The 15,467-nt window shown below is 41.4% G+C and overlaps 1 protein-coding gene across 4 annotated transcripts; it reads left to right on the forward strand.

Moving 5' to 3' along the window:
• The first annotated feature begins 8,520 nt into the window (after nucleotides 1-8,520).
• On the forward strand, nucleotides 8,521-14,348 carry LOC115246421 (patatin-like phospholipase domain-containing protein 4). 4 transcript variants are annotated; one of them, XR_003887471.1, is made up of 8 exons: nucleotides 8,521-8,649; nucleotides 9,126-9,308; nucleotides 11,106-11,200; nucleotides 11,418-11,553; nucleotides 11,702-11,767; nucleotides 12,023-12,175; nucleotides 12,855-13,267; nucleotides 13,670-14,348. XR_003887471.1 is itself a non-coding variant. In XM_029832505.1 (8 exons), exons 2-8 carry the CDS (start codon nucleotides 9,129-9,131, stop codon nucleotides 13,079-13,081), a joined length of 741 nt encoding a protein of 246 aa, XP_029688365.1. In that variant the 5' UTR covers nucleotides 8,521-8,649; nucleotides 9,126-9,128; the 3' UTR covers nucleotides 13,082-14,348. The 4 variants fall into 4 exon arrangements, 2 of the variants coding, with proteins under 2 accessions (XP_029688365.1, XP_029688363.1); XR_003887472.1 differs by having other exon boundaries at nucleotides 12,855-13,212; XM_029832505.1 differs by having other exon boundaries at nucleotides 12,855-12,950; nucleotides 13,067-14,348.
• The last annotated feature ends 1,119 nt before the right edge of the window (nucleotides 14,349-15,467 follow it).

The following is a 15,467-nucleotide window of genomic DNA, read 5'->3' on the forward strand; positions in this document are numbered from 1 at the left end:
GTGCCAAAGACACCGCACCCCAAGGAGCTCAACAGCTACAGGCCGGTAGCTCTGACGTATCATCTGATGAAGACGCTGGAGAGACTCATCCTCGATCACCTGCGCCCACTGGTGAGCTCCTTCATGGAGCCATTGCAGTTCGCCTACCAGCCGAGCATCGGGGTAGACGATGCCGTCATCTACCTCCTCCAGACCTCCCTCACTCACCTGAGAAGGCTGGAAGCACTGTGAGCAACATGTTTTTTGATTTCTCCAGTGCATTCAACACCATCCAGCCCAGGCTGCTGGGGGACAAGCTGCAGGTAGCTGGGGTGGATCACCACCTCACAACATGGATTCTGGACTACCTCACACAAAGACCACAGTTTGTGAGGGAGAAGGGCTCCGAGTCAGATCGCCTTCTCCACTGGGAACAGATCTCGCTCCTTTCCTGTTCACCCTCTACACCGCGGACTTTTCATACAGTTCATCATCATGTCACCTCCAGAAGTTCTCTGACGACTCTGCTACTGTTGGCCTCATCACTGATGGGGACGATACGGAGTACAGAGGACTTATTCAGGACTTTGTGGACTGGAGCCTGCGGAACAACTTCCAGATCAACGCTGGCAAAACCAAGGAGCTGGTGGTGGATCTGCGCAGGCGTAACAACCCCCCGCCCGCACCGGTGAACATCCTGAGAACAGACGTCGATGATGTGAAGACCTATAAGTACCTGGGTGTTCACCTAAACAATAACCTGGACTGGACACACAACACAGACGCCCTTATCAAGAAGGGCAATAGCAGACTATTCCTGCTCAGGAGGCTGAGGTCTTTTGGAGTGCAGGGACCACTCCTGAGGACTTTCTATGACTCTGTGGTGGGATCAGCCATCTTCTAAGGGATAGTCTGCTGGTCCAGTAGCATCACGGACAGGGACAGGAAGAGGATGGACAGACTGGTAAGGAGGGCCAGCTCTGTCCTGGGATGTCCCCTGGACTCAGTGGAGATGGTGGGAAATGGGAGGAGGATGGCTAAGCTGTCATCCATGCTGAACAACACGTCCCCCCCCCACAGGACACCCTGGCAGCACTGGGCAGCTCCTTCAGTGAGCGACTGCTCCACCCTCGCTGTGTGAAGGAGAGGTATCGCAGATCTTTCCTGCCGACTGCTGTCAGACTGCACAACAAGCATAATGCCCGATAGCACAGACTGAATATTATATATATTCTGTTATGTAATTGTACGCACCCTCTGTACTACATACTGGTATACAGGGGCTGAGTATCCATTTATCTGGATTATTGTATATATATATACATCCTTTTGTATAGTCTCTATTCTAGCCCAATTTTATTTTATTTTTTCTGTGTGCTTTTGCTGTTATTGCGCTGTAAATTTTCCCATGTGGGACAAATAAAGGATCTGAATCTGAATCTGAATCTGAATCTGAAAGTGTATCCCTAATGAAAGGACAGCCAGCAAGTGTGAACTTAAGAGGCCTGTAAGACACAGCACCAAGCTGATGCTCAGCTACCGTAACTCATCTAAAAGTAGCATTGGTTGGCCATGTTATGGCAATATGCTCAACATTATTGGCATTTACTGTTTACTGATAAACAACAACTTATCCTGAAGCACTGATAAGAGAGAATGAACTTTTTGCTTTCAGCTTCAGTGACTCAGAGATTCATGAATCAGGTTTAGTGAATCAGAGACAAAACAAGCTAGGAGGATTTTTTCTGCATGTGTCAAAAAGTGTTACTGGTTTTGCTATGATCTTTCTATAGTTTGATGAAACCTTTATGTGTAGCAAATTACCCCCAAAATACAAATGATGTTATTTCAAATTCCAGCTCAGCTTTCATCATTCATTAAAATATATTTTGTGAAAAAGCAGAGGAGTGGAAAAGTGAAAAACATGCAATAGACCATTTCAATTGTCTCTCTCCAACTCAGCAAATTGTAATATGCAATCACCCATTTAGGGCAAAACTCATTAAGTGTGAACAAAATGTGAGAAACTTCTAACATGCGTACAGGCATTGAGTTCTCTCATTGCAGCCACAAAATGTGATTAAGTCCAGTGGACATTTCCATGTATACACTATACGTTTCTAAAAATGCCCTATAGGTTGCACCTGCTCCCCCAACCCCAGTCCTTACAAATGGGTCATTTAAGGTATCGAGTGCCAATAGATGCTAAGCTTTTGGGATGTCGCACTGTTGTTGGATGAGGAGATGTCCAATTATTCCAGGACACCAAACTTTTAGCCTCATCCTCTCGGGTAAACTTGTTCCACGGTAGAAAGCAATTGAGTTTCCTGGATTTACCCCACCCCCCTCTGCTGCCAATGTATCCGCACTGAGAATCACAATCACCCCTTTCCTCCTCTTGAAGGACATCCAATTTTCCATTCCTTATATAGCTTGTCCTGTTTTTTCTGAGGACACTGGAAGATTTCAGACAGTCTGAGTGGACAGGCTACTGCTCATTACAGTGATCGTTGCAATGTTGTTTCTTTTGCACATCTGCTGCCTCTGAAGGTTAGCATCCTAACACGAGAACAGAAATTGCTTGAACAGCATTTGTGTTTGGGGGAAACAGCTATTTTCGTCAGGAGCGCTCACTCTTGCACTGGCATGGCACTAAAACAAACTGACATTATGATGAATCATGTTCATGATCGTGCAGTGAGTAATGGTCATCTACTCACACCCTGCCACGTAGATCTCAACTCAAAGGACAGTTACATGGTTACAATTGATGTGATTGTCCTAATGGCCTTTAGCAAGGCATCACCTCATCCCTGTCATCTGTCACATCCAGCAAGTTATTTTGCCATTATCCTCGCACCTACATGCTAGACTTCCATGGCTCTCACGGCTTCTTTACAGCACTGATTTCTTCCCACTTTTGCTTCAGCTCGGCATCCCATTTTGTGATCATGGGAACTATTTGATCTTTGGACAGATTCATTTTATCTATGTGACCTTGAGGTTTCTTTCCAACAGCTCTGCTGTGGGGGTGGAGTGGCTGGTCTCACTTTAATTTGCCTGTCTTTAAAAAAAAAATCCTCAGCAGCTGGTCTGAGCCCTGAAGAGCATAATTACTCCCAGTATTTTGAGGCAAACATGAAAACATGCAGCCAACTCCAAATCTTTCTTCCAACATTTTTATGAAAGAGACACTTAATTACTGTATATGCTTTGGATAATGGACTGATATCTGAAATTGGACTTCTTCATTTCTTTTATTAAAGAATGGCATGGATTCTAGGCTGTGTTCTGCACATGCATCCTGTATCCCAGCTCTGCTTCATGGCCACAGGCCTGTCACCGGCAGCCACAGCCTTTATTCACTGGCATGATTAAATCACAGTTTAGTGTTAAAGCCTTGTGAGCCTCAGTCCGACTGGTATTTGAACAAATGCTGAGAGTTTTCTACTTGGTTATTCTGGTTACTCAGGCTTTTAATTAAAAAAAAAAAAAAAAAAAAAAAACGGGCACAAACCTTGATAAAACGCACACAGACCACTTCACCACTTACCGCCCCCTCCTGTAATCTTTTATCATCAAATAATAAATCTTAGTGTGTTTCTAAAACATCAGACCAGGGACGCTACAGTTAATGTCAAATTTTAAAAGAAAGTGCCGCAGCACTAGACAACTTCTAACCAATAAATGGCTTTCGGTGCGTGTTCTTAATCATCACTGTGTTGGGAATGGAAATTTATATTAGGTGAACAGCCCATAGGTCGCAAAGTGGGGCTAAAGCACTGTCCGTCATGTCAGTTATATAAAGCCTAAGGAGACATTGTCATATTAATTTTCATTACTTCATGATTTCCTTAGTAAAACATTCAGGAGTGAGTAAGTGCATGTAATCCATCTACTTACTGGCCAAAGAGAATGTTTTAGCATTATTCTGGAAAGTACAGTATTGCTACAGATACCACTCGGGTCTTACGGTATAATGGCATTGCTTTTGTTTTCTGTGTCGTTTTAACTGAGTAAGAGAAGGATTGTCTTATGGTCATGATACATTAACCTGTAAGACATTACACTGAGGCTCTGTAAGCAAAAGTGCCAGAGTAGCTGGGAAAGGCAAGAAAAGGTGAGCAGACTGTTCCAGGTGTCTTGACAACAACAGAAGATGTGATCCCAAAATGTTTCCTAGATGAGGGTTGAAGGGTTGAACCAAGACATTTGAGACACCAATAGAAAGGCTTTTTGTGTGATGCCTACTAGCTTTATCATACAACATAAAAAGGGATGCACGGGTGTGAAAAGCAGTTGTTCCATGGACAACGGTTCTAACGCTTGCTCTGGGACTCCAGAAGTGCAGTCCACAGCCTTCAGACTAAAACTGTTTCTCAAGCACTACAGTTAATGTAAATCATTTCAATTTGGAAGCCTCACTTTGAGAGTATACTTAAAATTGAAATGTAGCAGCACATATCAAACAGGTCTCACTTTACTCACCCTCGCAGATAGTAAAGTCCATTTCCTCCATGGAATCATCCTCATCCTCCGAGACAGTAAGGGTCAAGATGCAGGTTTCCCCACACTCTGCATCCAAAGGAAGCAGGAATCCAGAACCTCCCTTCTGGGCCACAACACTCCCAGTCCATAAGGTAATGAAGACCTCTACCCCACTAACAAGAGCGGATCAGACAGTGGGAGGTGATGGTGTTTCAAATTGTTCTGGACTGGCTTGGAGAGATGATTGGTAAGGTGAAGTCACATTTCGTCTGGCACCATGTGGATTGTGAATGGCCTGATTAAATTAGGTACCACCTTTTTGGTCACCATCGGGAGGGGGAAATCTCAGGTGGAGAACCACACTTGATAGGTGGGAGCAGGTGTGCAGCAGCGGTTAGAGGTGACAGAAGAGCATCCCACAGGATGACAGAGGATTGAGAGCTCACAGCCATGTCCTATAGTAGCAGACAATGAAGGCCAAGACATACGTGAAAGAAACCTCCTTCTCTTGTGCTAGAAGTAGCAGTGATTGACAGCCATGCACATTTATACATTGAAAAGGTGAGAGACTAGTAGCAGAGCAGACCGTGGAGTTGCAGTCATATTGAACTCACAGTAGTTGAGATGAACAGGAAGAGGGGTTCTTGGAGGCCATGCACCACAGCGCTACTTCCAGTTCTTGGTTCAAACGTCAATGCTCTTCATCGGTCTGGAGATTGAACTCAGACAATAGACTGGTAATGGATCCCAGTGTTTTGAAGGAAGTTTTACAAACTGGGGTCTACGGTCTGACACCACATCACCTGTGTGGCCATGCAGGCGGAGCAGGACCAACCGAACAGTCTCCAGGTTCAGCAAGTATACTCCACGCTCACATTGTGATCAGTCCACACAAGAAAAGGCTCCTTGTACCATCCAACCAATGGCATGTCTGCCACAGCATAATATGCTTATGGTGTCACTCATTGCCTCTTGGGGATAATTCAAGTGTTTTTTCTGATTCTGAGTGTGCTGGTGCGCATAAAAATTATGTAGAATCAAGAGGCAAAGAACTTCCAGCTCAAAGCACACTTTGAGAGGTAAAGACAGGTTCTGTTACGTACAGCACAGACTTTTTGTATTCCAAGCACGTTCATGAAATGTTGTTCTGTAGGCATTACATTTATGTGCCTCTTCCAAATGAAAGTGGTCTTTCAGGTCACAAAAACAATGAAGTCCAGTTCAAAAGTAATTGGTAACTTTCTGAAATCCTCAAAATGAGTGTTTTCATCAGTATGAAATGGTTTGACGTACACCATTTTGGTGTCTGTGGTGATTTAATGAATCATAAATTTTACAATTTTTGCAATCCAGTAGAAAACAAGGGGAAAAAAGCAGATACTGCAGCATGTAACTATCTGCTCACTGCAGATGGGCAACTTTGTCCAAATGTCAAGTGTAAGATAGTTATGCCTACAGCATTAGCTTACAATGTATAAGGATAAAAATAAATGTAAGTCTATCAGAGAGAAGTGACAGAAAAGTTTAAAATAAGTTGTATTCCGACAGAGAGAATATTACGCGTGCAAGTTTTGTGGTGAGTGAATTAATAGCCATGAAGCTGAAACCTCACGCCGAAGGAGAGTTCGTGAAGGAGTGCCTCGTAGCCGCTGCTGAGGCGCTCACGCCGGACAAAGTAAAATTGTTTCAAAGCGTGATTTTTTTTTAGTGGATAACTACTGAACTAAGACATATATTGTTATGATTCCAGTGGCTAACGGTATGTTTTATGGTCAAGGAATCTAAATATGTAGTCAAAGTATATGTGGGACTAATATTTATGGTGGAAAGCACAATATGCCAGGAATTGTTGCACTTGGCGGAGGTCTGCGCTCTCCGAGTGCTTTCTAGTTGTTATTATTATTGTCTTTATCTTTCTTTATTTTCATTTATTTTCCTGATTATCTTGTTGTATTGCAGTTTTTGTGAGTAGAGGCCTCGAACAGGCCCTTACGGGTCTCTTGCCTCAACTCTGCACCTCTTTTTTTATTGTTTTGTATGATCATGTAAACATATTTTACTTGTTTGTCATTTTATTCAATTTTTTTTGGTGATTTTATATGCATGTGTGCTAAATAAATAATTCAATTTCAAATGCAGCAATCATGAGACTTAGTAACACAGTGGTTATAGAATTTTCTTTTTGTCTTTTTTTTGCATCCCTAGGTATGTGTTCATAATAGTATGGCCCTCGGAGGACTTTATAAAAATTGAAATGGCCCTCGATATGAAAAAGGTTCCCCACCCCTGGTCTAGACCTTGAAATGCAATGAAATGTTTTTACTTAGATATTCTGCACACATGCCAACTTTTCCAAATAATTGTTTTGTTTTTGATAATGTGATTTTAGAATACAAAGTTTATGTTTTATGAATTAAATTGCTGGAAACAGTGCTGATACTATAGTTTTTTGGGTTTTAAAAAGCATCTGAACACATGACAGAAAAATTAACCCATTGACTGAAGTGCAAATGGGCAGAAAGGAGTGTTTTCGCATAAGACTCAGATAACAATTTGGATGCTAGAGAAGTGTAACTGTATGTGGTAAAGTGCTGTTTGATTGCAGTCCAATTGTAAAGTAGCACAATTTAATGGCTTGTGTAAAACAGGGCTGCTTGCATCCATTAATGAGAATTTTCCCACTGTGCTGCCAACTGGTCAAGTAAAAAGCCTGTAACCAGAACGGTATATTTGATCAGACTGCGTGGTATAAAAAGCATCCATCCCTGGTTAGGAGGGGGAAACAGCAGGTTTAATGTACAGTATACATTTTAATAAATACACTAAAATAAAATGATAAAACATTTCATGAAATATTAGGAGCACATTTGAATCAGCCTGAGTCAAAAGCCAGAGAAAAAAATGAAGTCTTCAGCAATTATTTGAGGCTGCACAGATGAATGCGATACCATGCAGTGGGAGCTTCTTTGGACATGTTCAGGTGAATAGTTTTGGAGGATCTACAAAAGTTATTGTTATGTTTTTTTCTTCCAGCACTTTAGACAGGAAGCGCAGATTAGAATAGGTCTAATGTCAGCAAAATGAGTTTACATCCACCTTTTTCATTTTGATTTTTTGGGACATTGTTCTGTGTTTGGAAGCTGTTGGAAAGTGGCATGAAGATGTGCATTGACTAAAACAAGAAATACTGAGTCACCTGATTCAAAACCCCACCTTGAAGACTAAATGAGAGAATGCTGTCTGAGGACCAGTGTGCGGGCTACAGTTTATGTACAATTTCAAATGGTATGAACAACAACCGTAGATATATTGTGTTTCAACCTGGTGCCACAGACTGCCATGTTATTACAGAACAATTGAAAGTTAAAAGGAAACTGTTACATCACATCAATTGTATTTTTTTATTGGCATTTATAAAAGATTTGGAGAATATTCCCTGACCATTTTAGTTTAATCCTGTAATCATATTACTCAATGTAGCAAATTATGCAATGAATGGTATTTTTTTCTTACTTTACCTTTAGATTTCTAAGACAGCATGAGATGGTTTGAGCCAGATGTCTGTTCTAGGGATTCCCTTCCCCTGTTTCTAGACACCAGACTAATGCTGTGTGTGTGTGTGTGTGTGTGTGTGTGTGTGTGTGTGTGTGTGTGTGTGTGTGTGTGTGTGTGTGTGTTGTGTGTGTGTGTGTGTGTGTGAGAGAGAGAGAGAGAGAGAGAGCAATTTTGTTCAAACAACTTCTGGACTGGGATTTCTCTATTTTGTTTAAATGTTTCTCAAACTCAGGATTTAAATTCACGAAAGGAAAAGGGTTTGCAATTAAATGTCTTAATGATGTAATTATTTATTTTTTACAAATACTGTTTATTTTTAACATTGGAGATCTCACCCAGGTCTGGAGGACTGTGGGCGTTCCCGTTTTAATAAAAACTTCCTGGACAGCAATGTCACTCTTCTATAAAACTATGTCCTATTGGTTCATTATCAGATCTCTGCTCTGTTTCATCCAATCACTTCGTGATGACCGATAAATGGGCGGGACTTCCGTAAGCGCTAACGCTTCAGCGCCTCAACCGCTGGTCTAAAGGACTGAAGCGCTTTAGTTGCTACATGAACTAGTTCAGTACCGGGTTCAGTCAGATTTATGCTTTAAAAGTGAAACACATTAACATACACGGGAGGTCAGTGTCGTTTTTCTTTTTAACTCCAACAAAGGTTATCTGATATTGTCGCTCGTATACGCTAAATGCTCTGCTCACTTGACTTTCACAAACTGCTAGACTTTGATGTCTAGTTTTTCTTTTATTATTTCGCATGTGATAGTCAATACTGCGTGTATACCATTTCTCAGTAATAAAATAATTAAAAGCAGAATTCATGTATTTATTGTCATCACTTTTAGATCATTTTACTGTGCCCTTTACTACCCTTGTAATTACAGCCTGTGTAATGAAGTAATGATAATGTAATGACGTCATTATTATCACCTTCCTTTGAAGCAACATATTCAATCAATAATTTTATAGTATATTAAGCTGGGAACAATCCCTTGTCCACTTCTTCTTTCACAACTGTAGGACACTCCTTACAGCAAATTCATAGTTTTGGTCGTCCATTCATATTATTACTCTTATTTTTCTATCTTTTTCCGATGAAGACGATGACTGTCTCGAACCTGTCCTTTGCTGCCTCTGGTTTCCTGGGTATCTACCATGTCGGTGCTGCAGAGGCTTTCCTCCGCCACGGAGACAAGCTGCTGGTGTCCCTGAGGGCCTGTGCGGGGGCATCAGCGGGGGCCATGGTAGCTGCTGTGATGGTCACTGCTCCTGACAAATTACAGGTAGAGCGCTCATCTTCTCGCTGGTCCCTCAGAGCAGTAAAGCTAAAAAAAATGACTGGATAAACTTGCTGCTGCTGTAGAAAGTCTTTTTCCACTACAATCTGAATTGAATAATGCAATTTTAATTAGGTGCAAACTTATTGATCTTCCAATCAAAACAGGATAAATACCCTAGAAGCTAATTTAGTTGTTCGATGGTATTATGTACGGTATATACTTTGAGAGTCCAAAACTGCTTGTATGTGGCTCTTCACATACCTTCACACAATAAAATGTGTATGATTTAATGATGTAATGATACAGCTGGCTGTTCCTTAGATTTAGTGTTTCTACTCTGAAATTTAAACTGCAAAGTAGGCTACAGAGAGTGCTGGTAATAATGGGCCAGATTCACCAATATGTTCTTAAGAATCTTCTTAGATTCTTTCTTAAGTTGTTCTTAAGAAGTTCCTTAAGAAAACCCTACGTCGGATTCACCAACGCGTTCGTAAACCCCAGAATTGTTCGCAGTTGTGTTCTTAGATTGATGAATGCCATCTGTTCGTAAGTTGAAAGCGCGTGCCAGGTGAGTCTAATTAACATACGATTAGCATAAGTCACCGCCCACCAATGCCCATAAAAGGAACTGCAGCAGGACCTGTAGACAGAGCAAAAAGCAGCAAAATGCCCAAAGCGAAATGCCCAAAGCTTGCCTCTCCACGGCTGATTTCTGACGCCGTGTTGAACAATCAAGAAAGGATGGCTAACATGCTTGATAAAATTGCCTCAACCCTGATGACTATAGCCAACACGCTTAAAGAAATCAACGAGAATGTAAAAAAAAAATAAGAATGTAAAAAGAATAAAAACGTGTAAAAGCTGTGCTCTGAAACCGGTCTCTCTTATTTTTTCTTTTTGAAGTGAATCAAGACTGTTAGACTAAAATTGTGACAATAATGCATTTTATTCACAAACGGGCAATTAATCGCGCTCGAACGTGAACCGCGTGCCTGCAGTCTGGCCCCATCATTGCGTCAGGACGCACATCCTCAAGGGGTTGTGGCTCTGTGTCCAAACACATCCAGCGCCCCTTTAAAATGCTGATGGTGCGTTCAATGGTGGAGCGACTGCGCGCATGCATCTGATTGAATAAAATTTCCTGTGGAGTCTAAGGGTTGGTCAGTGGTGTCAACAACCAGGGAGCCAGGGCATATCCTCGATCCCCTAATAAAATAAATCAAGATAAAATCAAATAAAAAGACAGTTTTGGCATGGTTTCCAATTTGGTTGATTAAAGTTAAGTCATTGGCACATTATACAAAAATAGGAAATAAATAAATATGACATAATTATCATTGTAATATGAAGAAAACACAACCATGCCAACATGTCGGCACTGAAATGTGCGTAAGAGTACTCCTGAGTGTTCGTAGGATTTGTTCTTACCTACGCATAAATCCAGGATAAGAAGAAATTGGTGAATGCCACAATCTTCGTAAAATGTTCGTAAATGGGACTTAAGAACAAATTTGTTCGTAAGAACGTTTCGTGAATCTGGCCCAATGTCCTCTGTCATACAAGCTGTGATAATAGCGTCTGATTTAAAGAAAAATTCAACATTCATGTTTGTCTCTGATGTTCTTTTTTCTCTTGGCAAAGTGACTTTTTGTTAACCATTTGTCAAACCGTGAATGTGCTGTAGGTAAGATGTAATACCTGAATTAGGATCAACAACAGGTTTTTTTTTTAAGTAACGAGAACAACAAACAGTTACAATAATCATTAATGCTGGATTCATAGTAAAACTTTCTGTTACAGATGACTAAACAGTTTGTCAATGAGCTGGCTGAGAGTGTGAGACATCGGAAGCTTGGAATGGTTGTACCTGGACCCAACTTGATGCTAACATTACGGTAATCATTCCACGGTGATAAAATCTGAAGACATGGCGTAGGCTTTCGTACAGAAGTCTTTAGTCTGTGTGGAGTTTTTATGATCTCCCAATGTCTGCATGGGTCCTCACCAGAAGCTGTATTGCTCTTGACCTGACTGTGGTTTTATTGTTTTGGTTGAATTTTTTGAACATTGTTTTATATTTGACAAAAGACGGCTTGTGTGAATTCTGTCCAGACAGTTGATGGAAGTGGTTTTACCCATTGACGCTCACCATCTGGCTACTGACCGTCTCCATGTTTCCATAACGAATCTCAAAAGTGGGAAGAACCATTTGGTGTCCAGGTTCACCTCCAGGGATGAGCTCATAATGGTACATGCCCCCACTCTCTAAACACAGGGATCTTACTTATACCTTAATTTCATAACACTGGCGCATACATGTAGCATTATTTCATATCCTTTGCTGTCCACATGTGCCATCTTGCTTCTTAATGATGCTTCATTTGTATCTTCACCAGGCCCTGTTAGCTAGCAGCTATGTGCCTGTCTATGCTGGACTTAAACCGGTGGAATTCATAGGAGAGGTAATGGCCTCATCCCATTATAATTGTTATTTATACCTTTATTTGAAAATTGAATAATCATCAAAATGTTTTTAGAATTCTGTTCTATGTGCAAGAGTCAGTTAAATCCAGAAACTCTTGTGTTTTGTTTTTGATTAAAAAGACACCAAAACGGATGCATGCTCGGATTTACATAGATAAAACAAACAAAAGTTAAGGCATATGCATATTAATGTAAGTTCTGATTAAACCTTTCAAATGTGTCTCTTTCAGTAGAAATGGATTGATGGGGGCTTCACTGACAGTCTTCCAGTTCTCCCAGTAGGCCGTACCATCACCGTCTCCCCCTTTGCTGGAATTCAGGATGTGTGTCCCCTCCACAGCGGCCAGTTCAACACACACCTCAGGCTGGCTAACATGAGCATGATGGTAAGAGATGGATGCTTTAATCAGAGCGATCAGGGGAAAATCAAACACAAACAACAGCTTGTCCTGTATTCGGGCACGTTATAGTTGTTATTCTACTCAGGATGGTGGTCGGGAAGATGGCAGTGACATCTGTGTGTTTAATTCCTCTTTAATATGCCAAAAAAATCCTCTTCTGATGTTTAAACCATTATCCGTCGCTCATCGTCGCACACTGACTTCCCTACAATCGTTAATCTCTAAATATGTTAATCTTAAGATTAATATGATTATCAAAGTACAAATTAATATTTTATTTACTGTTCAGCTTTTTTTTTTATGACAGACAACGGACAACCATTTAGAGTAGACTTTAGCTCTGGCCCCCTCATGAGAAGGGTCTGGGCTCAATTTTAATAGGAAAAACAACAAATGCGTCTTTAAAATTGAAAGAGATTCATTGAATTTGATGAAGCCAAAATACATCTTTAGTAGAAGAGGTGAAGTGCCGAATCTAGCACCAAGGTGGGGTCTGAAAGAGGAAGTCAAGAAAGAGGAAGTTTTCACATTTTCCAAACCATCCCATTCTGTACATTTCAGGGAGCAGCCTTTTTTTAAATGTTGTATGTATGACCCTCTATATCTATACATGCTTTGAAAAAGAAATGTATGTGATTGTATAATTTTTTGTGATTATTTTTAGCTCTCGGTGGACAATCTGAAACGCTTGCATCAAGCTCTGTTCCCACCACCCCCCAGCGTCATGCGGTTGTTATGTGAAGAAGGTTTCAGGGACACGGTGAGGTTCCTGAAGAGAGAGGCTTGGATGAGCTGACACTCTCCCGGAACCTTGGAGAATCGTTGAAGGAAGGGGATTTTTCCGCGCATGCCCTGAATTTAGAACTGTGCTTTTAGTTTTGTGTTACCTGATGCAACATTCTGAGGGCGAGTGCACAATCAACATCCTGCACGCCGTCGTCATGGGCGACGAACGCTCCCTCGGGACAGAACCGCCACGTCTGAGGTGCCGGATGCTTCCACGGGATCCGTCTGCTCGACAGGTGAACGCGTGCACTGTTGCACGGGTGTGAGAGCGGCTCCATCATGTTAAATAAGGTGTCTGTTTGTTTTAATCATATACGTTGAGATGAAAAACACAATTATGTGATTGGAAACTTTGATATTGACACACAGGCCAGTTTTTAGATGAGAATTAGCATCTGACCTTGATTTTTGGATGTCAGTGAAGTGTATTTAAATAACTTAGTTTATGTCCTCTGTTGGTTTTATGAACATGCAACTGTAGAAGCTGTTTCCTTTTCCTGTGAAAAGAATGTGCAAAGAAAAGAATCGTTTCTCATTAGAACAACTCATTGCCTCGTCTCATTCACCTGCAGCTAATTGACAGAATGCTAAAATATCAGCAATGAAAACCTCCCTTTAATCAAATGTGGCCTCTCAGACGCATCAAGAATTTATCATAAAGTGTTTGAGTCTAATAAGTTGGATTTTTAACAGGACGTTCACGTATTTCCTTGGATTGAGGGATCCAATTTTGATGTTGATTTGAGATCCTTCTGGAGGCGAAAGGTGCATTTGAAGACGCCGGCCTTCTGCTTCTTTTTCACCTGGATGTCTCTGCAGACACCAGTCGCGCCGCTGATGTTCTCCTCCGTCTGATCCGGAGAACAGAGAGGAGTCAGTGACAGATGCTTCCTCTCCATCCCACAAGGAACAAACCTCTGCGTCTGACTTGTGATCCAACAGGTCAGGAAAGGATCATCCAGAACGTCCAGGGGATCAGCTGGATTCGACATCAAACTTTTAAATGTGGCAATGAGTCGTCGATCTTCTGCTCCTCCGTCCCTTTTTATTCTTTCAGAAGAAATTCTGGAGTGTCTTCTTCATTGAAGTTCTAACTAAACACAAAATCCCTCATGTGTCCTCTTTAATCCAGCAGGTAATCTGCTTGTCGTGTGATCACTTTCAATGAGGCCCAGCTCCTCCACACTGAAGAGGTTGACAGCTAAAGCCATGTGTGAAACCGACACGCTCGTGCTGTAAAGGGACGGCTTCTCTGTCCAGCCCTCCAACCAGATGAGATGACCACCACCCCGTCTGGAGCCGGGCTAATAGTTTTAAGAACAAGGGAGAAGACTACTAATTCTTTTTTTAAATAAATGGTTTTATAAGCTGACAGTGATCAGGGGTCAGGTGGAATTCATCCTAACCTAACCTTTGTTGGATCGCAATATTCTCGTGTGTCACTGCCGATCAGCGTGTTCTCTGAATTAAGGCTTTAAGGAGAAACATGCCAATTTCAAAATGTATTTAGCAAATAGAATCGATTCAAGATACAAATAATACAGAGCTCCAGGCCAGTTCAAAACCCTACAATAACAGAGTCAATTGTCAGGGCATGAAGTCTGACAACCTAACTATCCCTTGACCCAGTCCTTTATAGAAACCCATAGGCAAATTATTGATGCTAATTCAGTCGAATGTTGTCTTCTGATTGGATGACCTCCTCTTCTCCTTCCAGTTCCATTGGATGCTGGCACAGTCCTTGTTCTCCGTTGTTTTTAACTGTTTCCCAGAGAGCCAGGTCAAAGTTCTGTCCAGTGTTACGATGTTTGTTTAACACTTTCAGCCTGACCGTTTCCCCTGATTACAATTAGCTAAACAACAGTCATGTCAAGGAAGGGTCAACTGACTAGTTATCTTCATGAGACTAGCTAATGATTATACTTTCCCTAACATCTAAACTAATTTTAACAGAAAACAGAAACATACAAAAAAAAGCAGACACAATTCTCTTCACCTTGGATGGTGACACCTACGTGATCCCAATAGAACTTCATCCATAAATGGAGTACGGGTAATCCACCTTATGAGGGGCCAGATTGCGTCAGAAATGAAAATCTCATCGAAACGAATCAGCATCTCATTGTAGGTGTTCAGAGAGGTCGTCAGTTTATAATAAATTTGCGCTGAATCATATGCAGCACGTTCAGCTGTCGGTATTTGTATTTGTTGGCTAAAAGTCCTGTAATGCTCAAACTCTTTCTACTCGTTTTCCTGCATTTTAAAAACTAAAAATTGCGGTCTGATGAGGGTGATGATGAAGATGCAGATGATATTCAATGCCGGGAACAGGTGAAGGTCAGAAGTGCAGCGTTTAATAAAGGCAGTTTAAAAGAATCCACACTTGGGTTCTTCAGTGTCTGAGACTTGTTTGTTCACCCAGTTGTGGCACTGGAATAAACAGGTTCTGATTCTAAGACAATGGCGACTTTATTGTGTTTTTAAAGTACCG

This window comes from Takifugu rubripes, unplaced genomic scaffold (assembly GCF_901000725.2).
Source record: "Takifugu rubripes unplaced genomic scaffold, fTakRub1.2, whole genome shotgun sequence".
Lineage (NCBI taxonomy): Eukaryota > Metazoa > Chordata > Actinopteri > Tetraodontiformes > Tetraodontidae > Takifugu > Takifugu rubripes.